The sequence below is a fragment of the Helicoverpa zea genome, chromosome 16 (assembly GCF_022581195.2).
Source record: "Helicoverpa zea isolate HzStark_Cry1AcR chromosome 16, ilHelZeax1.1, whole genome shotgun sequence".
NCBI lineage: Eukaryota > Metazoa > Arthropoda > Insecta > Lepidoptera > Noctuidae > Helicoverpa > Helicoverpa zea.
Window position 1 is genome coordinate 3,327,971 of NC_061467.1, and position 26,956 is coordinate 3,354,926.

At 35.9% G+C, this 26,956-nt stretch overlaps 3 protein-coding genes across 3 annotated transcripts; 1 reads left to right on the forward strand and 2 right to left on the reverse strand.

The window, feature by feature from the left end:
* Window positions 1-60: 60 nt before the first annotated feature.
* On the forward strand, window positions 61-1,075 carry LOC124637616 (essential MCU regulator, mitochondrial). The gene is made up of 2 exons (XM_047174215.1): window positions 61-449; window positions 575-1,075. Exon 1 carries the CDS (start codon window positions 171-173, stop codon window positions 435-437), a length of 267 nt encoding a protein of 88 aa, XP_047030171.1. The 5' UTR covers window positions 61-170; the 3' UTR covers window positions 438-449; window positions 575-1,075.
* On the reverse strand, window positions 650-26,440 carry LOC124637612 (protein flightless-1). Its single transcript, XM_047174208.1, has 23 exons — window positions 26,302-26,440; window positions 26,085-26,195; window positions 25,563-25,801; window positions 25,219-25,380; window positions 24,932-25,146; window positions 23,170-23,392; window positions 21,767-22,008; window positions 21,164-21,320; window positions 11,583-11,715; window positions 11,177-11,290; window positions 10,468-10,650; window positions 10,010-10,143; window positions 9,444-9,618; window positions 5,902-6,068; window positions 5,466-5,592; window positions 5,153-5,274; window positions 4,614-4,827; window positions 3,929-4,195; window positions 3,631-3,743; window positions 3,215-3,365; window positions 2,556-2,720; window positions 2,137-2,250; window positions 650-1,798 (listed from the first exon to the last, which is right to left on the reverse strand). The coding sequence occupies exons 1-23, from the start codon at window positions 26,362-26,364 to the stop codon at window positions 1,664-1,666; spliced, it is 3,726 nt and encodes a 1,241-aa protein (XP_047030164.1). The 5' UTR covers window positions 26,365-26,440; the 3' UTR covers window positions 650-1,663.
* On the reverse strand, window positions 12,430-15,778 carry LOC124637613. Its single transcript, XM_047174209.1, has 3 exons — window positions 15,245-15,778; window positions 14,828-15,046; window positions 12,430-14,417 (listed from the first exon to the last, which is right to left on the reverse strand). The coding sequence occupies exons 1-3, from the start codon at window positions 15,398-15,400 to the stop codon at window positions 12,447-12,449; spliced, it is 2,346 nt and encodes a 781-aa protein (XP_047030165.1). The 5' UTR covers window positions 15,401-15,778; the 3' UTR covers window positions 12,430-12,446.
* Window positions 26,441-26,956: the final 516 nt, after the last annotated feature.

Below are 26,956 nucleotides of genomic sequence, written 5' to 3' on the forward strand. Positions count from 1 at the left end.
GTGATTATTCATGAAAATTATATTTCTTTGGCCATCTGAAAAGGCTTTTGTTTGTACCTTATAGGTGTCAATCAGTTGTCACTGTCAACTTACAGCAGCAGAGAGAAACTTTAGCTGGCTAAAAATAATCTGAGAAAAACACTGCATTAGCGCAGTTAATTTTGTGCAAAATGGCTATTTTCCGGCTGTCTCGGTTGGTGGCTCAATCTAAAAACTTGACGAGACATGAAAATGCCATTCAGAGAAGAACTGCTACGACTACGCCGACTGGAGCCATTCTACCTGAGCCAGAGAAGACTCCGTTGGGTCTTCTGGGTATAGTAATGGCCGTAGTGCCTGGCTTGCTTATAGGAGCCGCTATTAGTAAAAACATAGCCAATTTCCTGGAGGAAAACGAACTGTTTGTACCTTCGGATGACGACGACGACGATGACTAAATCGCACTTGAGGTATAATGTTTATTATTTTAGTTTATTATTATATTAGTGAAAATTATTAATTATAATAATTTATTCCCAGAATATTTCCTTGTTCCTCATATGTGATGCAACTACTAATGTAATTTTATTTTCAGATGAATGTGAACTTCATGCGGGTTTAATATAAAATTAATTATGATTAATATTTAATAAACATAAGAAGAACCATAATTGTTGTTATATTTTATTGAATTGTTATAAAAACATTAAAATTTTGTGCTCAACATCAAAATAGCATTATACTTAAGAATTTTGTTTTTATTTAAGGATTTTATTATATTAAAGCAATCTCTTATTTACATGATTTACATAAATACAGTATATAATTATATGATCATATTAGGTAGTTATATAAAACAGCATGTTATATACAGCTAAATAAATCACGATACATTAAAAACCATGTCATAATAAATGCATTATGAAGAAATGCATGTTTCATTTGTTTTCAGGAGTGACACACAGCAATCTCTGCTAATCTAGTCAAAAGTTACTCTCACACATGTAGCTCTAACAGTTCTGTGTAATCTCATCGTCACACACTTGTGCTTAATATTTTATAGATGAAAGTTCAAATAAATGAGATAATGGCATGATTCAGTCTTTCATTTTTGACAAACCGTAACATAATTCTAACACTGCAGCAGTATGCTAGTCAAGAGAGACAATAGTATAGGAAATGTGAGGAAGACTTCATAAATTAATAATCTTATAAAGTGGAACAACAGCTTTAGATAAGATGTATAGTCAATTTAACTTACGAGAGAGAAAAAAATAGTGACATCAATTTGAGCAGTGGTAGAATTTGTATAAAAATTATGTCCTAACACATCTTTATTCAGAAGCACATTCAATATGAAGTTATGAAACTAATGATAATTTACTTAATACTCAGTATTGCACACATGTTGATTAAAAATTGTCAATACCTTTAAAAAGACATACAAACTATACAATACTGATTCGTTGTTACCATAAATTGATATGATTTAATGACAATCAACATAAACTAAAACATGCAGACCAATGTCAGTTCCACGTAACATAAGGAACGTATATCTATATATATCATGTCTTTTATTAAAAACGTGTGCTGCAATTTAGCTTAGTCACTAACAATCACTCGTATAAAAGTTGTAGATATCTAATGGTTACTAGTTGTTGGCAAATGCAGATCTATCCGGTTACTCTGGAGGTCTCTTGTGCTCGCCCCAGCCGTGGAAGCACTTGGTGAACCGTCGCGACTCCTTGTTCTTCAGCGTGAGGAACAGCTTGCGTGGTTTGTCCGGTTGCATAGACTTCATGTGTTGGATGTATACCTTCGCAATGAGGAAGTAAATGTTGTTAGTATGATGATTAATTGATAAGATTTGCAACTGATAGCTCAAGTGTTTAAGAGCTAATTTAGTTATTATAATTAGAAGTTTATCAAATTAAAGTAAGACATAATGTACTGTCTGACATATTACCGTAAATTTTATATAATCCCAATTTAATAAATTGGATCTAAAAGTATCAGAATTATGTGTTCAATTTTATATTTAATCTACTTATTACTTACGTATTTGTTTAAAAAGGTTTTTATCTCATTGAGTCACTGCAGTCAAGACATGGAGTGTAGATAAATTCTATGGAATATTTTCAACTACTTTATTACCTGTGCAGACTTGTAGGCCAGTTTTATCTCCACTTCAGAGCACTTGGCGCCGAGCCATAGGAACACTTGGTCGCCGTTATCCAAAATCATGATGTCGTCATCAGCTAGATCATCCTAGGCAGAAAAGAGTAATCGTAAATACAAGAGAAATATTATTTTTTAACATGTTCTGCTTGGGGTCACGTCTACTTGGGTATATGACGATAGGCCACTCTAAGAAAGAAGCCCTTCTAGTTGTTTTCGCCTATGGCTTACCTGAGGGATGGGAACAAACCCTGTTGCACTTCAGCAGAGCCAGGAATATCAGTAATACTATTGTAATATTATCGCGGTATAAATATAAACATATTATTAATAATATTCCTGATTCTTTGGACTCCCAAATTTAAAAAAAAAAAATCATATTGTTATTCATTTACCTGGCAGAAATCAGTGCATTTCTCAGACACAGTGAAGTATCCCTTTTCGTTGGAGCACCTAAACAGGCGCGTGTAGTTCAGATAGTCAGCATCCGTATCGTACGGCTTGCGGCCGCCGATGCCCACCCAGAAGAAGTTGTCTGGCTCACTGCCTTCCGTTAGAACCTGGTGTTGGAAAATACAAAATAGAGACTAATGGTGTTAATATTAATAAAGTGTAAATTACGGTACTCCACAATTGTGGGTACTAAATTGACATATAAGGTGCACATAAATAAATGAATAATTAATAAAAGAAGGCACAACCTCGCGAACAGGAGTGCTCGACTATAAAGAAGAAGACAGAATTCCTACTTGGTTTGGTGTCCGCGCTTTATGTCGAATTAATAGTATTTATTTATTAAGTGTATAAGTGTAGTTAACATTACATCACAGGTCAGTGTGGTTCACTGGTGGTGGTGATGGTTGGCATTCCTTGTAAGAGGCCTATGTTCAGCAGTGGACTGCAATTGGCTGATTTGATTATGATGATGATATTGCCGATTGCCACCCGGTGTCGACTGAGGCGAAATGCAGCTGAACAACAGCTGTTGGTTTTAGTCAATTGTTTTATTTAATGAGTGTACATAATAAGATACTGTATGCTTGTGACTTCCTACCTGCAAGCTAACCCATGGGTTATTGAACTTCTCCTCAGCAATCTGCTCGATGAGCCTGGCGGAGTCGGCGTCGCTCTTGTTGCCGATCCACGCGTACACTATGGCGGACGACGTGTCGTTTGCGCCTTCCAGCGGCACGTTCAGTATGTAGCTGTGTATAACAACAATAAGTATTTTTTGAGATACATAACAAGTACATTACCTAATATATTTTTTTGTGAAACATTCTGTGTGTCTTTTAGTGAAAGCTGTATGACAATCCGTGACAACTGCCCAAAAAGGAGGAGGCTCAGATTTTTTTGTTTGTTGTTTTTTTTTTTTAATAAAAATGCTTAGTAATTACCAGTCACTTCAGTTGAACTAAGTAATACATAAAGATTGATGGTGAGCATTAAATTAAATTTAGTATTTCTTACCAGAAGGCACTGTTAAGTTGTGTGGCGTCTGCTTTCACTTGCACAAGTCTAGTGCATAGCGCAGATCCGTTGCTGCGTAGCTCGAATAGCTCCACCGGCTGTCGGCCGCTCTCCTGATGAACAGAAATTCTTTCAGTTTAGAAGTAAAGAAAAGAAGTAAAAATAATTATTTAATTAATTTTCGCGTGAAGTTGAACATACACAATGACGTACTTTCGCAATTAAAATATACTAGCGCACGTGATTAATTAATTATTCATGATTATAATGAATAACAATGAATTAAGCAACTACTTACCGGTTTCTGATTCCTCTTGCCATCCTTTATAATGAACCTCCTATGGAAATGTGCCATGAACTTGAGACTCTCTTGCTGCTGATGAGTCCTGACCACGTCCAGCCTCTTGCACAGTTGCTTGAACTTGCGCTCCAAGCCGAAGGTGAAGGTCAGCCAGCCCATGTTGGGAGCTCTACGGCCTTGCCAGAAGTACACCACCCAGGTGGCTGATTCGGATTCAGAGTCTTCAGGGTCCATTGGGTTGGTGGCGTCGGTCTCGTCTTCGGGCTGTTGTGAAGGAAATTATAATAGTTGAAAATTTGAAAAAAAAGTTCATGTTTCTATATGGTAGGAGGGTGAAATTAAAGATTATTGTTTCATTCAGCTTAAAGACTCTAATAAAAAAAAAACTATGGTACTATCATCAATGAGTCGAATAATTAAATTTTAAAAAGTTCGAAAAAAGGACTAATAAGGCCTTTGATATCAGGTATATGAACCATAAAGTTTCGTTACAATGTAATTGATGCACGAATTCAAGTAACCTCTTCCATGCCCCAAATACAAGAAAACACGCAATCGTAATTTCCCGCTATCCCCTAATACTACTGAGATTCTTTGTACAAAACCAACAACTAATCGTAACTTTTCGCTAAATCCTGCTTCTGAAACTCTTTATACAAAATAACTTGTCTTCAACACGTACCTCAGCAGGCAGCACATATCTGCACAGGAACACGTAGCAGTCGCAGCTGTGGAAGACGCCGAGCTCGTGGTCGGGCAGCCGCACGAAGTGTCGCCCCTCCAGCACGAACGCCTCCATGGCTTCCAGGTCTTCGTTCCACTCGTCTGCTAATGTCTTCGCTTCCGCGGACCCCATGGCTGGCTGGCGGGGCGTGAAGAGTGCTGATAGATCCGCTCTGTGAAGGTAAGATAAAATGATAATCATGTAAACAGTGTTAACTATTACAATGAGTTAAGCATGTTGTAATTAATTCTTCAAATTTTTGGCACACAAGACTTTGATAGAAGAAATGTGATATGTCAATTACGAACTCACAATATACTATTTTAATTCAACAACTTATTAAAAAAGAACCTTATTTTTGCAAAGATTTTAACATACCGTATTTGTATATTCATGACATAGATATCAAAGTAGTTATTCGTACTAGAGTTTCTTAATGTTCAAAAATATAGAATTACATACTTAGTAAAGTTAACAAAATTATATGAATTACATACTTAGTCTCCTGTTGCTTAGCCCAGCTGGCGAGGTCTGCACCGGTCCTGGCTACCGACTCAGCAGTACGTGTGAAGTCTACTGCTATCACTTCTTCCCAGCCCAGGAAATATGTCTTGAATACCTAAAGAAAATAATTATTTAAACATGTTTCCCCATATGTGTCTGGATGGATAAAGAGTAATATGTTTCCCCCATTAAATATGTTTTTGTTTTGTGGTACTTTTGCGTGTACATGCGTTGTACATAACAATGCGAACGCGTATAAATATATTTTCTTTTTTTCTATATAGTAACCTGTATTTGACTTCATACCTGTGTCTCAGTTCCCTCCTGTAGCCTGGTAACTAGTGCGTGTGGCGGCCTCGTCACCATGTTGAACAACTCCTGGGCCAGTTTCACGGCGGCCGCGCGGACGAGGCGAGATGATTTCTTGCCAAACCTTATGAAACAATTTGTTATTTTAGCTATTTTGTTCTGCTTACAATAATTTGTGTGTGAAAATAGATTTTGGATGAGCACAAGCTCAATTTAATAATGGAATAATGGACTGTATATAGGTATTGCGAATGTGAACACGTGTACTATCTCACAGAAGCAAATAAGTCATACTTGTGTTCTGTATCTAACGTCGTGCACACTGTCTTTGTATGCGTAAGCTCGGGATCGCTCAGTAGATGACGAGTGGTGGTGTCATAGAAAGACAAGTACCCCATACACTGTAGTAGTCAGGAACAGTGTACACACTCACCACACAAACACATCGACATGCGCGTCCAGTATGTACACGTTCCTGGTGGCCAGCACTCCTCGCGCCAGTGGCGTGGCCTCAGGCTGCGGCAGCTCCAAGTACCCCATGCCCAGCTCCACGCGGTACAGCCGGGCTCCCGGCCATGTGAAGTCTTCGGGGACATGCTCCTGGATAAATTGTATTAGATAATTGTATGTTTTACGACAAATAGGTACAATATTGGGAACGGCCGTTAAATATGTTTTAGCCACGGAGGAGAAAAGACTAGCGGAGATGCCCTAACGAAAAATCTCCTAACAAAGCAGCGCGCCAAAATTCGGGTGAGCGGGGGACGAGGAACGTTACTGTCTCCACCCGTGCTCCACCCTTATACGCCTTTTATGGGAAGCCACCCATTTTTTGTAAATCCATCTAGCGTGGAATAGGATGATTAAAATCTAACCCTAAACTAACATCGACCACTAGTGACATACTCAAAATTAATAATTCTTTTAAAATAGTAATTCAATTAGAAAGTTTAAAGAAGCATTCATTTGAAATGAACGAAGAAAAAGAGAGAGATAAAAAAGTTAGAAAATTAATTGTTATATAAGTATTATTTTGTGCAGAGAACTTGCCCCACAACAATTTATTTACTCCTCCAGAAATGAAATAGGTATCTAGGAACCATTAAACGGAGACTCGATGAAAAATCATTTTTATTCACCACGGGTCTAAAATACCCCCATGGTGTAATTTAAGTATCAACTTATGGCATTGTGTTAGTTCGTCTACTAGCCACTATGGCATCACAAGCACGAAAATTCGTTCTATTTGTTCTAGAACATGTCTAAAACCGTGCTGCGATGACTGTTGTTATTTTCGATGTTGCCACATTACGAAATTCACCAAGAAAAATGGGAATTAAAATTATAGGGACAGTGTTTATCAAATTAGAGTTTTCACAACTATATCATAACGGCGCATCCACTAAGTGGCTGACATTATGTGTGTCCGATGTTGCTCTGAGTAAAGGTACATTCAAAAAGTATGTACGGCAAGAGAGATATACCTATGTAAAACATTGCTGATCTATTAATATTATAAAGAGGAAAACTTTGTTTGTTTGTTTGGTTGTAATGGATAAACTCAAAAACTACTGGACCGATTTTAAATATTCTTTCACCATTAGAAAGCTATATTATCTGCAAGTAACATAGGCTATATTTTATCCCGGTGCGGGCAGTAGCTCCCACGGTACGCGGGTGAAACCGCGGAAAAACGGCTATATAGTGATGAATATAAATAAATCTACATAGTTAGAGTTATGATTAATTTTAAGATAATTGCAGCTTTTTTAAATAAGACCTTTTTTAAGAATGGGTGATTGCATTTTCGATGTCTGGTACGAGGGCTGCCTTTTAAGTTGTGTCGTTTGAAATAAGTATAGATAATCCAATAGGTTATTACCGTTTATTATTTTTTTAAGAATACTTAGCGATATTTAATGCACTTTTGCATGCATTCAAATCAGTTTTTAAATATTTATTCCATTCCAAAGTGGGGGTAGTCAAAACGGCCGATTTGTATACGTCAACAGCTTCTTCAGGTGTGCTGAAAGGTAGTCCACGAAGAATTTTCTTAATTTTGGTTAATGTATTAAAATCATTAGTGCTTAAGTTACAGCTGTAAGGTGGATGATCCAATATTACAACATTTTGGGAACTCAAAAACATCGGTGTTTGGCGGGCGGTGCGCGAACTTGCATTGTCATGGTGCAGTATCATTCGAAGTCTTGGATAGTTTTTTCTAAATTCGGTGATGACTTTTGGCAAACAAACAATGGTATACGAGTCAGCGGTAACCATGTCGCGATATTTTAGTACAATAGTGGCGACACGATCACCCTTTGCCAAAAACGAGACAACCATTTTTTTTTTAAGTGCTTTGCGAGCGTACGACTTTGGTCGGTTTTGGCTCGTCTTGGAAGACCTAGACAGCTGACTGCTGCTTAGAATCCGGATCATAAGCGTATATCCAGGACTTGTTATCACTAACTATATCATAGACCTGCTTTGACTCTCCTCGGTCGAATCGCTGCAGAGTTTGACGTCACCAACTTACTAGGGCTGTTTCTTGGTCGTCGCTAAGAAAATGTGGTATCCATGGAGAGATCATCTATCTTACGCCAAGTTCTTCGTGTAGGATATTTTTGACTGTGGTCCCTGAAATGCCCACGGATGCCTCTATTTCACCATATGCTACATGTCCGTCTGCGAGGATTAGCTGCCGCACAGCCTCGATATAAACTTGCATCATGGCGGTTTTTGGACGACCTTCACGAGGCTTGTCACTGAAGCTAGAGTGCCCAGGTTGAAATTCTAAATATCAGCGTTCTGCGGTCCTAAGGAATGGTGCTACATCACTAAATACAGAATTAATCTCTTTCTAGTACTGAAGTCGCGACAATCCCCTTTTAAAGTTGTAGAAAATTATCGCACTCAAATTTTCCTTACACATTTCCATTTTTGCAACCGACCTGTCACCTTTGAATGGACGATACAATAAAACTATTCGACCTATTTAAAAACATTCTTTTGTTTTCGAATTCTAAATTCAAAAAGATTCAAATAGCATATATATATATTTTTAAAAATCGCGGGAGGTTACCAAACGACAGAACTTAAAAGGCAGCCTTACGTAGCACTTAATTTTGTAACGGGTCTCTCTGTCTTGATGAACACAATTTTACTTCAAATATACGTAAGTCGACTACTTACCGAAAGATGGTGTTTTTATAATATTAAATTTTCATGATAATATATCATATGTTTTGGTTTGTAAATAATCTATAAAAAAACTTGTAGGATGCAAGGAAAAATAAAGCTGCTTTTTAAGGCAAAAATTGGTACCAATAATATACATTGATACAAGATTGATACGAAAATAATACAAATTCACTTAGAGGTTCTAGAAATGCAGCTATTCGACGACAGATGTCTCTAGCAAAAAATATGTTTTAAAGCTAAAATATTACTTACACGTGAAATGTTATCCTATGGTATGTTTGAGTTTGGATCCTGAGCAATTTCTACAATTAATGATAGTGCATTTCATCGTTTTAATCGAGTAACAAATAAAATCTGTTGAAATTGTGGTAAAAATACAACCATGACAAGATGTCAGTTTGATGTAAAGGACGATATATGGGCGGTGTCCAGCCACGCCTGCCGTGACGTAGTCGTGACGTATTTGACCTACCTGAAGGCGCGTGACCTACCTGCGTTAGGGCATCTCCGCTAGTCTTTTCTCCTTCGTGGTTTTAGCTCTTAAGCTCTAACTAAAAAATCAAAATCAAAGACGTATGTGATAATATGAACGGCCTAACCATCACGAGAAGGTCGCTTTCGAAAGTCTCCTTAAACTTTAGGTACTCATAATACAAATATCAAAACATAGTATTTATTTTATGAGAAAGGCTTCTCGGCATATAGAAGATATAGTAGCGTTAAATTACGTTAGAAGAAGATATTTTATTGAAAAATTCTTAGAACTGAACTTACCTCAGGCACATAAGGCATCTCTCCTTCATATCCGAGCGTCTCCCAGAAGCTGGGCGGTTCCTTGCCAGGCGGCTCCGCAATCAACTCAGCCTTATTCTTCCTCTCTTCTTTGTTTATTTTCTCCGCGAACAAACGGGCTTTGGACTTCAGTGTGTTGCGAGCTTTTTTACCGTACCTGTGTCAATTTTAGTTTTTTTATGGAGTTTATTTTTTAGTTCCCCAATTAAAAGTTGTTGAATCGCCAAAAATACAGGTGTCTTAACTGTTATGTAGCTAAGTAAGAAGACATAACATTCTTATTTTTTGTATGAACCATCATCCTCGGTCGATCAATGGTGGCTATAGTGGTGAAACAAAGGCCCAAGGCCAAAAGGCAAAGGAAAGAAAGAATTGACACATCACATTTTAGGACTGAAATAAGTTATTAGGATATGAATGTACTTCTCAATATATTTCACAATACAAACTGGCTGAGATATAACGAGACGGTTTTGAAAATTCTAACTTAAGAGTAATTTTTATTAGTCTGAGGATGAAACGAAAATCATGTTGAATATAATACTTACCACAAATATATAACAAGTCCGGTATCCAGCACGAAGACGTATCGTGGGTCGAGCGAGTCGGCCTGCACGGCGACTGGCTCCAGGTGTATGCTGTTCCCGGCGCCGTGCACGCGGTATAGACGCGTCACATAGTGCTGGAGAAACACATTGATATAACATTTGACACGGAAATTAAGCGTTAAAATTAACTTAATACGCTATTTAGGCCGTAAGTTAATAATTATTACGTTCTTTGTCAACATAAACGTCAATTTTCGTTAAACAACTGTTTACTAGGAATTTTTATGTACAACTTTCCATATGTGTCGCTGAGGATTTTGTTACGCCACTATTACTTCCCAGCAAAAACAAATAGTAAATGGTGGAGTGCGGGCGATTTTGAGAGCTCTCTCCTGTAATTGTGGCATTCTGAAAGTGTTGTTATCAACCAATTTTTGACTTTGTTTTAGAGTACCGACCGGGTCATCGACAGTGAAGAACCCGGAGGGCGTGTGGCTGCCCTGTATGTAGACGGGCGGCGTGGGGAAGAGCGCGAGGAAGTCGGGCGTCTCGTCGGCCTGCTCGTGGCGCTGCGTGCGCCGGGCGCCCAGCAGGTTGCGCAGGTTCACCGCGTGCATGGCGGCGCAGGCGGCCTTGTCCAGCTGCGGGAATTTATATACCATTACAATAAAAGCATACAATACAAAAGTAGAATAAGCGAAAGTCCCCTGTATAACAGCTGTCGGTTTTTGCCCCATGTGCTTATTTCATGTCATCTTATGCAGTGCTGTATCTTATCTTGAGCAACGCTGTGCGAGGAAGCCACGCTCTTTCGTTCACGGGAATGGAGTTGTTTGTACTCAAAGTGATTGGTCGAGAGCGCTGCTACGTTATTGATAATGCAGAGGCATTGGGCATCCGCGTCCCGTGCGATTAAGACAGCGAAGGCCCCAAAATTAGGCCCGTTGTTTATTTATTGTAGTGGACCATAAACTGTTAGGCAAGTTTATTTTGACCCCAAGTGAACGGCACGAGCCTATAGAGGAAAATCAATCGAAGAAAGAAGAATTCGAGAAAAAAAATCTCCAACAAGAAATACAACTTATTTATAAAAATAATTTCAAAATGTATATGTATAACAACAAATATCGAAATGAAACTAGGGTAGAAACAATCGTATGTACTCACGGTTGCCTTGGACCCGATCCAGAAGTGTATATCCCAGGACAGCTGTCCCTGCTCCTCAATGGCCGTCTTCAACACTATGTAGCAATCTCCTTCGAAAAACTTGCCATGGGCTACCTATACCACAATATTAAAAAAAAAAACTTGTTTTTACACATTCTCTATTTAATTATTATTTTATATCCATTGTTGAAATAATGGCCATATGTAAATAATGCAACTTGTAATAATTTGCATTTTACCAATCGCTTTACATGTGCTAATGTTTCATAAACGCCTGTTCTAAACTTTGTTTGGTCCATCTGCCAATCAGATGCGTTTGTTTGTTTTGTTACTATTGTTAGTCGATAATCAACAGAATCAACTATAAGAAGTAAATAACATTGTTTTCTATATCTATGAATGTTACCTCATCAACGGGCGCAGGAATGAAGTTCTCGATCTCCCACACCGTCAACCCGGGTGTTTGGCCCGTGTCTTCGTCGAAGAATTCGGAGTAGTCTAGCGGGGGTTTCTCCAAGCTTTCGTCCCAACGCTTAGGCCTACGAATATATTTTATTTGCTGTTATAAAAGGTTAACTTAAGACTCTGTCTAGTCTTTACAACACAAACCATGTTGAGTTTGGGTTCCAGTATTAAATGAATGCAGTGATACCAGAGTTTTTTGACTCTGGACTACCCATGACTTCTAAGAATGGCAATTTGGCATGATACTTTTTTTAAACACCACCCACACTAAATACTTACTAAAATAAATACTTACTTTATAAAAAGTTAAATTGCCAGTAAGCAAAGGAGATTGCCCGTTTTGTAAGGGAAGTTGGGTCCCAGTGAAAAATGTTTGTGCCCTGAAGATTTTTATTTTAACTAATAGGAAAAACATTGCATTTTCATAATCAGAAACCTTTTTTCATTTATTCACCCTGGTTCAAGAGATATCATTATTTTTCTGTTTTAAGAATATAGGTTATAATTAGAAATTGACATGGACTATAGATCACTATGAGCATAGAAATATGTACTGTAAATAGCAGTACCATGGAATTATGTCTCTATTTATGCATAAAGTAATGGAATTGTTATTATGTGTTTCCCGCGGTTACACCCGCGTCCCCGGGAACACCTTTCCATACCCGGATAAATTATAGCCTACCTAATCAAATCTTTCCTCTTTATAATATTAGTATAGACTCATAATTACCGTTATTGATAGTTATTATTATTTTAGTAATAGCAAGGGAAATAAAAAAAAAACAAAACATGAATAAACTATTTATTCTTCATAAAATATTTCGTCCAAAGATTGAGCTGGAGCACTCACATTGTTGAAGCGGCCCCAGCTTAAATACCACAATACTGTCATAGTATGAGCACAACACCCTACCGTACGGTTACCCACTAGACAGTTACAATAGTAAGCAATGATACTTTCTAAAGAATTTGCCCGATCTTCATCTCTACTTATCAACAAATAAGAGTAATATGTTTTATGGCTCACATGGCGGGACTTAATTCTAGTCCTAATTAAATAATTATTTTGACCCAATATTAAGGGCAAATCCTCTTCCAAGACATCATTGCTTACTTCAACATTATAAGTACCATTACTTCTTATGTGCTCCCCATAATAGGATCTAGCCTGTTTTAATTGGTAAGATCCCAATGCAAATCTTCTTAAATCATCTAAAGTTAATCTTGGAAAATGATCTAAATGGGGAGCATTGCTGTCTATGTTTTGGAAAACCGTACGTCTCCTATTGATGTTATCCCTTCGAATAAATTCCCCCAAATAATTACTACTGTTTAATCTCGCCTGAGCAATTTGCACATACTCTGCAGCGTCAGGTCTATCTTCAATTGTTGGGTGGAATTTATTCAAAAGGGCACAAACAATTTTAAAATCATCCATAAGGTGTGTTGATGCTCTGTTAAAATATTCTTGTCGAAACAGTTTGTAGTCTCTTTTGATGCGACCATTTACAATTTCAACTACCCATCTACACATAGTCACACACCTAGACTTGTTTGCTTGGTCAGTGGTCAATTGAAATTCACCTTCCAATAATGACTCAGGCATGTATGTTTTATAATTATAGCTTTGGAGTTCAGGGATCACGTCTCTAAATCCCCTATCCAATATAAAGACATCCCCCTGTCTAAAAAATGAGCGCATTGGACCACTTTCATTACGAAATAGATCACTCATGATTGTCGAGTCATTTTTTGTTGCTTCATATGGTCCAATGCACTCTAAAATATATCCATCACAACATGTGATTAAAAAGGGTTTAACCAAATTATTATATTTGTGTAGACTATATGTCTGTTTCTGATATTTGTAGTTACTACTACTCTGTACATAAACATATGTACCATCACATATGACAATAGCAGGTTTAGAATCTGGAGCCATGCTACTGTCTCCGAATAGACCTTCAGGAATAGTCCTGTTACGTGAGGCCACATTTTGTATATTAGTGTGATTAACTCCCAAATGCATTGGTACAAAATGTTCTTTTAAACATTCCCTAACAATGTTCATTTTTTTTTCTAATGTAGATCGTGGCAATTGAAAAAGAGTTGCCAGTCTTTGGTTGCTGTCCCCTGTCCTAAGTTTAACAAGAAATGTGCTTAATGCAAGGCTAGGATTTCTAACCTTATTATGTAAAGTAGGAAGGCTATTTAATATTTCATTAAACTGCATCTCTGTAAGTCCCAGCCAATAATGGCGTAAATGTGCATCCATTGCTGCAATATTATTAAAATCTAAACTTCTTTGAGAAGCTCTTTCCAGTATGGAAAATATATCATCAACTTGAAAGCTAGTAAAGTCATTTAGGTTGGTAGTCAGTTCATCCCACTGATTGCTATATAAATGGTGATGACAGATTCTAGCATTTAAAGGTATATATATATTGTACTGCAATAACAACAGTTCCTTTATAGTCATAGGTACTAAAAGACGTTCATCATTATCACAGCCTACAAACATACAGTGACGAGAAGCTGCAGCAACTCGTTTATACTTTTGTGAGTTAATCTTAGATTGAACTCGTAATGCTTGTTGTGGTTGAGATGTTGGAGCTGGCATTGGAGGTGGTTCAGGTATCTCGGGGTCTTCTAATGAAGATAGAGCTGCATCCATGACCCTTGCAGGTCTGTTTGAATCTTGAACCTCCAAACGTCTCGTCTCCCGAGTTGCTGCTAACCAGCAAGGAATGCACACTTTTTGTAAATGTGGAACCTAAAATGAAATAGTTGGTATTAGTGAATATCAGAATAGGTACCAAACCCTATATTGTTATTGTGCAAGCATATGAATAAAAATAGCATCAATTAGAAATAAACTATGCAGCATTTTTTCTGAAACATTATTTAGAAAATGTTAAACACAATTGCAGGGTATGAGATCTCAGGTTCAGTTCCAGGATTGGGTTTCTGGGTATTTCCATTAAGATTTCATGAGTAGTAACCAGAAGAGCCTGGAATACTGGGTTTGTGCCTGGTTGATTGCATGGTCTCACCGTTATTACTTAGAACATAACTGACAAAATGTATTGTGTACTGTTAGGTACACCTCTGCCTAATCGTCGTCACGCTTGTGATTGGGGATTATAGGCGTGATGATACAGAATGTTATTAAATAATACTCACCAGATGTGCTAAAGTCCATCTTAAAATCATGCTACGTTGTGGACAGTCTAACTCAACTCTGTGGGTTCTCCGACTTGCAACAGAGATACCACATCCATAACAAACATTTAAGTGACCATATGCAGGTGATATATCCTCGTGGGATCCAGTTATATTTGACAATATCCTTTCTTGCAACAGCAAATAACATTCAATACATAGGATATCATCTGACGTTACCTGGAAAAGATTATATTCTATACTATTCTATATTTATAACTGCTTAAACTTGTAAATACATAAACTCTCATAAAGAACTAAGTTTACAGTGCTAAGTTTACTCTAATCAAATGTTATTTTGAGTTTGCATAATGCATTTAACCACTATATTTATATTGTCCACAATAATTATTATTGTTTATGCACACGATAACTTACAGGTGTAGGCGTTGTCCAAGTTCGTAGAAGAACTGTCATTTGCTCGTTCAACTCCTCAACTGTATACCGGCGTAAATTAGACGCTAGTAAAAGGGAACAGTTAATACAGCGTCGGTAAGACAGGCGGTGTGCCCGACTTCTGGCTGGGGTAGACATAGTTCTGACAAAAACAGTTCGGGAGTTCAATATCACACAAGGATTTCACTAAGAGTCAAATTGTTCTCCAAGAATAGCACTTTATCTCACAAAGAACAGCACAAACAAGAGTCAAGCACTTAGAGTCAATATCTCACAAAGAGGAGTCAATTATCTCACAAAACATAAAGTAAGTACGCGAGGAACTTATTAGCTCAACTCGGTGGTAGCAGAAAGGCACGTATCGTAAATAATAACTAAGTAAATACGGAATTCAAAACTCAACGTATTATACAAAGCAATCACGAACACACAACGAACGAACGTCAAAGTGATGTGACATGCGCAAGTAAATGTTGCCAGAGCAATTATATTTAATCATTAATAAATCGATTTAAGTTTTTAACCCCTCTGCTCGACAAGATTTTGACATATGACTTTACCGTTGATTCGGCGGGAATTTTGAATCGCGACATGGATGTCAAAAATTTGTACTAACTTTCAACGAATTAATTCTAAGTCCGTAATGCCTGATCAGAAGTATTTTAACTATAACTTTAGAGCTCACTTATTTGACAACAACGTGCAAAGGTCGAATGGAGTCAGTTAATTCAGAAAAAGATAATAATTACGGTGTTTTTAAGTCTATCGAAAAGTTAGGCATTTCAAATTTGGTGAAAACTTACCAATAAATAATCGCATCACTTTCTCAAACACAACACAAACGTCATATTTATAACATTTTCAATCCGTTGCAATACATTTCGTGCACTTATTTATGTTCAATAACTAAAAAATCAGCACATAAAATACACAATAAAAATGAACAATTTACAAGATCAAAAAGAAGTAGAGTTTGGAATGGAGTATTTTTTTTTTTTTCAATCAGCGGTGTGCATTCGATACCTAAATCGGATATTTATTATAAATAATCGAATACCAATTTTTTATATACCTATTTTATAATAGCAACTTACTTCAATTTTATTTATTAATTTTAAATTATAGGTTCAATTTGTTTTTGTTGTTAAGAAAAAATATATTTCAGTTTTATGAAAGTTTTTAGCATTAAATTTTTATATGTATTATTTATTTTGGTATTGCGTCATTCGTAATAATTTTTAACTTTAATTGAATTTTTATTACCTATTACGGAATTTTAATTTATTCTTATATTATTTCTCAACAATTCTAAGATTTTTGTTTCGGCGGAGGGTAAGCCTGGTGTTCTGAAATATAATGCAATTTGTAACTACCAAAGTAATGTACTTATTTGATGATGAGAAACAATAATAATAATTGATTGATTTTAAAGTCACCAAATATTTTTTACCGAATCCCAAAAAGGAGGTGGTTCTCAATTTGGATGTTTGTTTTTGGTCGAAAGGGTAATATTTGTTATTAGGTCCAGGATCTGATGATGGAAACCTTGAGAAATCGAGGGCAACTCTCGAAAATTGTAAGCATATCTAAGGTTATAACTTGACACTCAGATGTATGTCTGATAACACTATGAAACAGTAGAGGTTTGGAGCTGACCTGATGATGGAGACCAGAGAAGATCGAGGGAACTCGACAACCGAACTTCTCTCGTCTCCATCTCCTTCACTGTTGCAGAGGCCTCGTAAATACGAATAATATAAGCACAAACACGAGAAAGTTTAAATATTCAGTTGTCGAGTTCCCTCGACCTTCACTGGTCTCCATCATCAGGTCAGCTCAAAGCCTTCACTGTTAAATAGTGCTACCAGGCAAACACCTGAGTGATAAGATTTCAACCTATGTCTTTCTGCAACTTTCGAAAGTCGCCCTCGATTTCTCAAGGTTCCATCATCAGATCCTGACCTGATGATAATGGGACCACCTCGGAAGTATACGCTATCAAACAAAAAAAAAATCATCAAAATCGATAAATGGCTGAGTAATCGCGTAACAAACATAGAAAAAAAACGGTCGAATTGAGAACCTCCGCTTGGGAAGTCGGTTAAAAATAAGTCGGCGGCGGCCATCTTTCCATCTTGGACCAGCTTTCGATGAACAGCGAACTATTTGCCCTTTCAAACAATAAAAACGTCATAAAATTTTGCGATAACTACACCTAACTACGGCTCTCGTCAAATAGCTTTGCCGCTCAGTTAAAAAGTTGGAAGTAACGAATCGCCATTAAATTTGGCAGGTCTACAGGAATCCTGCACATAAAACACCCGAAGAAATAAATAAGTCTTCATTTGCCGTCTTTTTTATACTTACCATAATCTGAAAATAAATTAGGAAAAGTAAAATGGCTTAATTTATTTTGAAAAAAAAAGCTAGCTAAAAAATTTTTTTTTATTCCGGCTACAACGTATTTTCTACCACTGATTTTCTAGCATTTTTTTCAAAATAAATTAAGCCATTTTACTTTTCCTAATTTATTTTCAGATTATGGTAAGTATACAAAAGTGCAATTTAGTAATATTATAATATCAAATAATATAAAATTATTAAATCGATTCTTTATTTAAACGAATCGGATCATTCGATGCAAAACTTCTATCACCGTCGCCATCTTGTCTATGCGTCTTCAAATTTAAAAAAAACAACTAATGTAAACAAACATGGCGAGTTCGATCAGAATTCCCGGTAATTACGATTGGATTTTAAAAAGGTATATTTCTAACGGGATGCTAAATATGAAAGGTTTGAATGCGTAAAAATAATTTAAATTTATTTAGTTATTTTATTTAGCACTCACAAATGTGGTTTGATTGGAAAGAAAATTAATATGAGCGTAAATAATTAGGAAAGTGTATGACTGATTCGCAGACCCCAATTGGGGTCTAAACCGAGCTTACGGTGACATTGATGTTCAGACCCCGATTGGGGTCCGCTACGGATTTGACGGTTAAATTACGTAAGGCTTTTATTTTAATTTAACCGTCAAATCCGTAGCGGACCCCGATTGGGGTCTGAACATCAATGTCACCGTAAGCTCGGTTTAGACCCCAATCGGGGTCTGCGAATGAGTCATACACTTTCCTAATTATTTACGCTCATATTTATTTTCTTTCCAATCAAACCGTATTTGTGAGTACTAAATAAAATAACTAAATAAATTTAAACTATTTTGACGCATTCAAACCTTTCATATTTAGCATCCCTTTAGTAATATACCTTTTGAAAATCCAATCGTAATTACCGGGAATTCTGATCGAACTCGCCATGTTTGTTTACATTTGTTGTTTTTTTTAAATTTGAAGACGCATAGACAAGATGGCGACGGTGATAGAAGTTTTGCATCGAATGATCCGATTCGTTAAAATAAAGAATCGATTTAATAATTTTATATTATTTGATATTATAATATTACTAAATTGCACTTTTGTATACTATAATCTGAAAATAAATTAGGAAAAGTAAAATGACTTAATTTATTTTGAAAAAATGCTAGAAAATCAGTGGTAGAAAATACGTTGTAGCCGGAATATTTTTTTTTTCGGTTTTTAGGATTTCTGAAGACCGCAAATTTTGAAGACTTATTTATTTTTTCGGGTGTTTTATGTACAGAATTCCTGTAGTCCTGCCAAACTTAATGGCGGTTCGTTACTTCCGACTTTTTAACTGAGCGGCAAAGCTATTTGACGAGAGCTGTAGTTAGGTGTAGTTATCGCAAAATTTTATGACGATTTTATTGTTTGAAAGGGCAAATAGGTAGTCGGAACTGCTACTCGCTGTTCATCGAAAGCTGGTCCAAGATGGAAGAAAGATGGCCGCCGCTGACTTATTTTTCTTTTCACAAATCTGTCAATACGGGTATCAAATAAATTGCATTGACTAGTAGAACAAGAAAGATTATTTTTGACCGACAAGCTATAAAGAAGCGCGGGGTCGCTACTCCCCGTCATCCGCCTCAGATCCTCAGAAGTCCTGCGGGATCATTAGGATCAAAAATATTAAGTCGATGCCTAGAGGAATGAAGCAATTTTTTTTCGCCACCAAAGGACAATGAGCGTTTTGACCTACCTCTCCTCTAGCATTAAGTAATACATCAATAGAAAGCTTATGTTATATAAAGTATTTTCTTGTACGGCGGCGATTGTCATTTGTTAGTATTTAGGGAGTTGGACCATGTTTAGTGAAATAATAACTATGTCTAAAATCTACTGTAGCTTCTTAGGTACTGACAATTTGTTAGAGGTATTTAAGTACGAAATGTTCGATTTAAAAAGGCCTTTCCAGTGATATATAATTAATTACTAGAGAAGGAATCTAAGGACTTGAAACTAACTATCGATAAAAAACCTTAAACATGTTCTAACATCTAAAGTACTAAGAATTGGTAAGTAGTATGTAAGTACAAAATGTAACGCTTAAAAAGACCTTTCAAATGATGTATGACTCATTAGTAGAGGGGGAGTAGACCAACATTCAAACATCTCGCCCAATGTCCTTTACGCCGCGCAATGGTGGCCGAATCATTGTTGTGACTCACGCACACAAAAACCACGGTCTGCTCCGATAAAACTTTCCTGAAAGACCGTTGATGCTATCCCCGCACCCCGCGCGCCATTCCGGCGCGCCATCTGAATTTTATTCGAAATTTAAAATTCAAAGGACTTATGGGACACCCAGTATAAAAATTTTTCCTATGCTAAAAACTTTCATAAAACTTTAATATTTTTTCTTCACAACAAAAACAAATTGAACCTATAATTTAAAATTAAGAAATAAAATTGAAATAAGTTTCTATTAAAAAATATATATAAAATTGGTATTCGATTATTTATAATAAACATCCGATTTAGGTATCGAATGCACACCGCTGATTGAAAAAAAAAAAAATGTACTCTGTTCCAAACTCTACTTGACTTTGATCTTGTAAATTGTTCATTTTTATTGTGTATTTTATGTGCTGATTTTTTAGTTATGAATCATAAATAAGTGCACGAAATGTATTGCAACGGATTGAAAATGTTATAAATATGACGTTTGTGTTGTGTTTGAGAAAGTGATGCGATTATTTATTGGTAAGTTTTCACCAAATTTGAAATGCCTAACTTTTCGATAGACTTAGAAACACCGTAATTATTATCTATTTCTGAATTAACTGACCCCATTTGACCTTCGCACGTTGTTGTCAAATAAGTGAGCTCTAAAGTTATAGTTAAAATACTTCTGATCAGGCATTACGGACTTAGAATTTATGTGTTGAAAGTTAGTACAAATTTTTGAGTTCCATGTCGCGATTCAAAATATCCCGCCGAATCAACGGTAAAGTCATATGTCAAAACCTTGTCGAGCAGAGGGGTTAAAATCGCTCTTATCTTATCTATCTTATCTTATCTGTTCAACAATATAGACTTATCATGAATATAGTTAGAATAATAATTAAAAATAATTGTATTTTTTTATTTTTAATAACTGTTTTGTTTTGATATCGATTACTCTATTGATTAAAATACGTAATTTTCAATAGTTATTTGATATCTGGCAACTTTTTTTTGTTTACCAATCAAACGGATGTCGACGTAATGTTTAACTATTAATTAATTTTAACTTTATTCCCAGGGTGAAAGAAATTGTATAAAAAATAATTTGGAAACAAAAAAATAAACAATATTTTTAGGTTATTATTCCATTCAGGCACACGATACCACAAAAGGGACCTGCCCCGTGGCAATCTCCTTTACATTTTCAAAAGTTGTCTTTAGTATATGCTAAGTTTCCCAACTTATTTTTTTTTTGCAAAATTGCTAATGATTACCACTACTATAGGTACATAAATGTTATTAGTATCCAACTCACTTGAGTTCGGAGTTCCTCTGATCGATCCTCTGGTCGTTGTGCTGCGTGTTGGCTTGCTCCTGCATGCCGCGCAGTATGAGCGCCGAGTCGCGCTGTTCCGGCTCAGCGCGTCCGCGACGTAGGCGCATTTTACGCGCGATCGGGTCGGATTTTACACCTTTGAAATATATTATTTTTATGAGAACATTGTCATCTCACTGTTGGCTTAGTAAAAGAAGAAATCATATTTTAATTAAAAGTCAAGAAAACATTGAATATGTATCTTTTTAGACCCATGTAGGTACATATTTTACGTAATGAGGAGGTTGGGGACATTAGGGACAAAATAATTCCTAACAGAAAAATCAACAATACTTTAAGAAACTCCGAAATTAAAGCCAAAAGCAGAGACCACCAGATCAATAACTAAGTGAGAAGAGTAGGTTGGCACTTAGGATCCATAGCACACATACACATTAACTCGGAAAGAGACCGTAACCGTATCAACTCAATACTCTTGAATACTTATCAAGAGTTGCTACGTGCTTCAAGCTTCTATGCAGTAGTTTACATGAACATACATATTTCGCATATATGAAGTACCCTTCATTCATCAATACTCACTGCTAGGTGTCGTAGGTTCATTAGTGGCTGCACCAGCCAACTGAAGCTGAGCTTGCAACGAGAAGTCAATATTATAATACTGGAGGCCAGCGCCTCTCGGTCGTTCCACCGGCTTCGGCGGCATCACCAGGTCTGGGTTACCGTGAAGCTGAAGACTTTCCAAGTCGCTTAGCAAGTGGATCGCATCGGGTAACGTAATCAGCTTGTTACAGCTTAGATTCAGTTTCTTTAGAGAACCGCATCTGTGAAAATTATAGGTAGTTGGAACGATGGAAGTTTTTCTTGGATTGTGTAAACGTGGCCCATTTTTTCACTGGCTGAATGAACATGAAACCATTGATGAACTATTTGGTTGAACTAATTCAATCATTTAGAACATCGACATTATTTACGATGTCAACAACCCCCGTTCTTTATATTCAGCGAATTACATGACATTATTTCTTATATTACATTTATTTTTTCGTAATATGTAGCACATTCATGTAGCATGACAGCCTTTGAAAGATCTGACTATCTAGATTAATGTTCCAAGATATAAAACGCCGCATATGTCTTGCTTATACGATTTATTATGAAAACAGCAGCTGTTGAAGAAATAAATACGCAGTTTTCATGTTAATAGATCATTTGTTAATATATATTATGTGTCGCAGTAAATGATAGACACGCGTTGTCAGGAAACCGTAACAACGCAATAATTTTCCGTTTGAAAGAGCATTTAGCGATTATTACGTTGAAAGAGTTTTGAACAAATAACTGGGTGTTAACATTTTTTCAACAGAATTTAATTTTAAAGTAATTAAAATGGTCTGTAATATAACGTGCGTGTTTAGCGGGGGTAATTAGTATTATAGCACGACATTCTAAGTTACCAACACAATTCATTTTTAAATCCCGACGCAAAAACTACAGGGTGGTGTTACGTTTTAAGGAATATTGTGATGGGTAAATACTGAAGTAACCCTACGTAACATTTGCCCATCGATTTTTATTTTTCTTGTTAAATGATCTCTTTCTTTTATTGCGTTGACCATTAAAAAAAATAGATGCATCTCTATCATCTATTTTTATGGTCAAACTGGAAAACTTCTATAATTACTTCAATGTTAAATTGTTTAAATTAACATTCGGATATTTTGTCGTCCATTTTTCAAAGCCCAAACACATGCGATGAAAGACAGTGAATAATGGTGCATGGTTCTTGACCTATATTATTTTTGGAAATGCCCCAAACATATAGTGGCCTTATTCTTTATGTTGAAATAATGTTTAGAATTCATTTAATTTAATAATTTATTAAAGACTTGATGGATTTAAGAAAGGTTTTAATTTTTTTATTCACTAAAAGTTCGACTGGTCGCATATTTTACTTATTTAATAGTTGAATTGTTGTCACTTACCTACAAAGTCCTTCAGGAATCATTTCCAAAACGTTGTTGGCAGCTGAAAACACCTCCAAACTTCCAAGCTTCCCAATCCCTGAGGGTATGCCTTCGAAGTCTAGTTTATTGTCATCCACATGCAACCTCCTTAGGTTCTGAAGTTTCACCAAGGAGGCTGGTAACGAAGTCAGGTTGTTTCTAGAGAGGTTTAAACTCTCAAGCTTCTGCCAATTGTCCATAGCTGGAATGTTTGTATAGTCATTATATTTTTCTCTTAGATATAACATGCAAAGGGGAATTACGATTGTCGTTACACAGAGCTACCCATTGGAATTTATGACGGTTTATCTTTCAGTGGACACTTAAGAATGCAAAGAGAAGATAATATAAACCCATTGTATTGTACAATGGAGACATGTACCGATGATAATGCATCCCTATTCGAATAAAGGACGAACTCAAAGACAAATTCGAATTTCTAGAAAGAAAAAAAACCTACACCATATCATAAGCTGGATGTAACTGGCAGGCGCAAAGTTTTTGCAGGTCACTAGTCTGTTCTGAACTTGAAAAGGATCGCTTACACGTACTGTGACTCGACCAGAGCCACGGATGGGCGGCCGTGGTCACCAGCGGAACATCTATGTTCACATTTACACTGTATCAAGTGTCTAAACACGTGTTCAGGTCCTTTGTGAGAAACTTTGAATAAAGAATTATACTGGTTTGGTTGCCAGTGTCTATTTTAATTTAAACGTTTCCTTTGTTAATTTTAAGTGTCCTATTCATCCTACATTTATTTACCCCATTCATTGTATATGATGACTTATTATAAGATTTTAGAGGTATTAAATTCATCATAGATTCTCAAGCAGTTCTAATATATTTGATTAATTTATCAGACCAAGCATCAAAGTCCATTTAGTAACACTTGGGTATGATGCAATGCAATACGACATATAGTTTTCATTACTGATTGAGCAATTATTGTCACACCCATGGCCATGTAAAATAGAAAGCATGACTAGATTCTAATTGCACACAATCATGCAAATGTGCAAGTGAAATTATGATGGCTTGATATGTGCATTGATTTCAGTGCGCTTCATAAAATTATACAGTAATGTAATAGAATTTCTGATGTGATCCATCTTTATTCATTAGAGATGTTTCTATAATGCTGTGAACAGTATACAGTAGTTACATTTTTGAACACATTCTTGTAGAATGCTGTGCAAGAATTCTAAAAAAATATGTTGATGGTGTAATTATTTAGTATGTTTTTAATCGATTTTTTTTTATTGAAATGTAGCTTTATTTTTTAGGATTCAACTTTTTCCTTTAACTAAATTCCCAAAAAATTCGAATTCCTGATTCTCAATTCAGATGATTTTTTTTTTTCTCAGAGTCTTAACTGCAATAAATTACTACCATAAGCAGAAGCCTTGTAATAATCATGTAATTCCACTGGCATGCTGTCAATGAAGAGCATTGGAATTTAGTAAGCTATTTTATCTAAGGTAGGTAGAGAATCTTATCACAAATACAACAATAAACAATGATATTGTATTAGATTGTGAGATCATACAAAGTATCATGCACTGCATTTGTTTACCAATATTAGCTACATTGATATAAAAGAATTTGGAGCAGTTAACAAACAGTACAAAGGCTATGAGGATTTATGAGTAACTACAATGTAATTCAATTAAATACCGCAAATATTCTAAGCTACATAAAATATATTACAAATTATTAAAAAAAACAGATGTGTCCTTACCTGAAGACACTTCAGTAATCTCATTGTCACTAAGATTTAGCCTTTTGAGACTTAGCAATGAATACAAGGCGTCAGGTACTTTAGTCAAGGCATTCTTAGACAAGTCTACATCAGACAAGTTAGATAGGGTGTCAAGAGATGCAGGCAGATTGGCCAGGGTCCTCTGAGTGTTACGCATGTGTAGCACTTCTAAACTCTGAAGTGAGGGTAGTTGTCTGAAAAAGATAATTCTTTTATAAACCTGTTTCTGTTAATTGGGCTTCAAATTAATTATTTATGTATCTTACCTCAATTGAAAAACACCAAGTGGGTTATCATTCAGTATAAGAGTCTGCAGGTTCGCCAGCCTCCTTGTCTGAGGGGGCAAAGTCTCCAATATATTGTTAGAAAGATCCAGAAACAATAGATCTGTCAGTTGCACAAATAAAGTAGGTGGTATGCTCTCAATTCTGAAACAAAAAGTAACATGCTGTTAATACTTTATCTATATGTAAAAACAGGCTTTGTTCATGAAATAAATACATTATCAATTTGTTGGCTTTATATAAAGCAATTTTTATTAACTTGCTACAATTTTATTATGGCTTTTCTAATAAAGTATTTCAACAATAATATTCTATAAAGAACTTACTTGTTATTGCTGAGATTTAAGACAAGCAAAGATTTGGCTTTCTCCAGTCCCTCAGGAACTTCCTTGAGTCTGTTATGTGAGAGGTCCAGAGTGGTGAGCTCCTCGAGCCTGAAGAGCTCGGCCGGGATGCCCGAGCTCTTCACCTTGTTGTGCCTCACATTCAATGATCTCAAACATTTCAGCTCAGTCAACTCACCAAACAACTTCTCTAAACTGTTCTTCTTCAACGAAAGATTCTCCTGTGATTTTAATTATGTATAAGATTTGGGTAGTAACAGGAAAGAAATTAAGTTATAGTTATTCTAACACTTTCATACTTTTCGATATTATCAAGTATGTAATGTAATATCTTATGTTTGGAACAAACTATTTAAAATTAACCCTTATTTTTTATTTCTTGCTATTTTTACAGAATAATTCAGAACAAGTTTTTTTGTAAGATTCAAGTTGCTTTGTTCATTTTATCAACAACAGAAGTAGGAAAAGTTTTGAAATACTTTTAAAACAGCAGTGCTTACTTACCAATTTCATTAACTTTCCCAGTTCCTCGGGAATATCAGAAAGATTAGTTTTGTCCAGCCTTAGCCATTGAAGACCAGTCATGTACCGAATAGCATCGGGGAATTTATCGTCCTATAAGAAGAAAATATTTAGACCCAAATAGGAAAGCAAAGGTTAGGGATATGATATCATCCCTGACAGATAAGACGATGAACAGTTAATTTCACATAACACTTACGCTGAAATCATTGCAAGTAAAGTCTACACCACGCACAAACGGCAATAAACCCGTATTTGCCATGTTTACACCGATTTATTTATGAAATTACATTGGTTCTCAGTAAAAAAGTTGTCAGGTGAAATGACATTTAAACTATTTTGCACAGATTATATTTATTTATAGAGTATGTGTCATCAGCCGACACAGCCACAGATAGATTAAATTGCGTAAGGGAGTGTTCCAACAACAGTCTCAAAACACTTAGCTTCCCAATCTGTCCATTCTCACTGAAAACATTCAAAAAATGCTTTTTCCAGCTTTTTCTTGTAAACCCGAGAAAATTGAGAAATTAGATAAAATCTTTTCTTAACCGTATCTACAATAAAAAACTGTTGGTTAACATAATTATTGAGCATAATTAATTGATTAGTTGATTATTGAGCATAATTATTATTCAGTTTTCATTGCATCGTCTAGCTAAAGTCCAAAGATTTCTATACTTTTCATTTAATTATTGTTATTTATTTGAAAAAACCTTAAGGAAGAGTTAGGGAAAAAGCTTGAAGTATTTATATATGTATAATTTTCTTTATTTCAGAATAAAAAATGCATAACTACAGACTGGTTGCAACAATTTGGTAGAAACTTGTTGCACCTAACGGAAAACACTCAC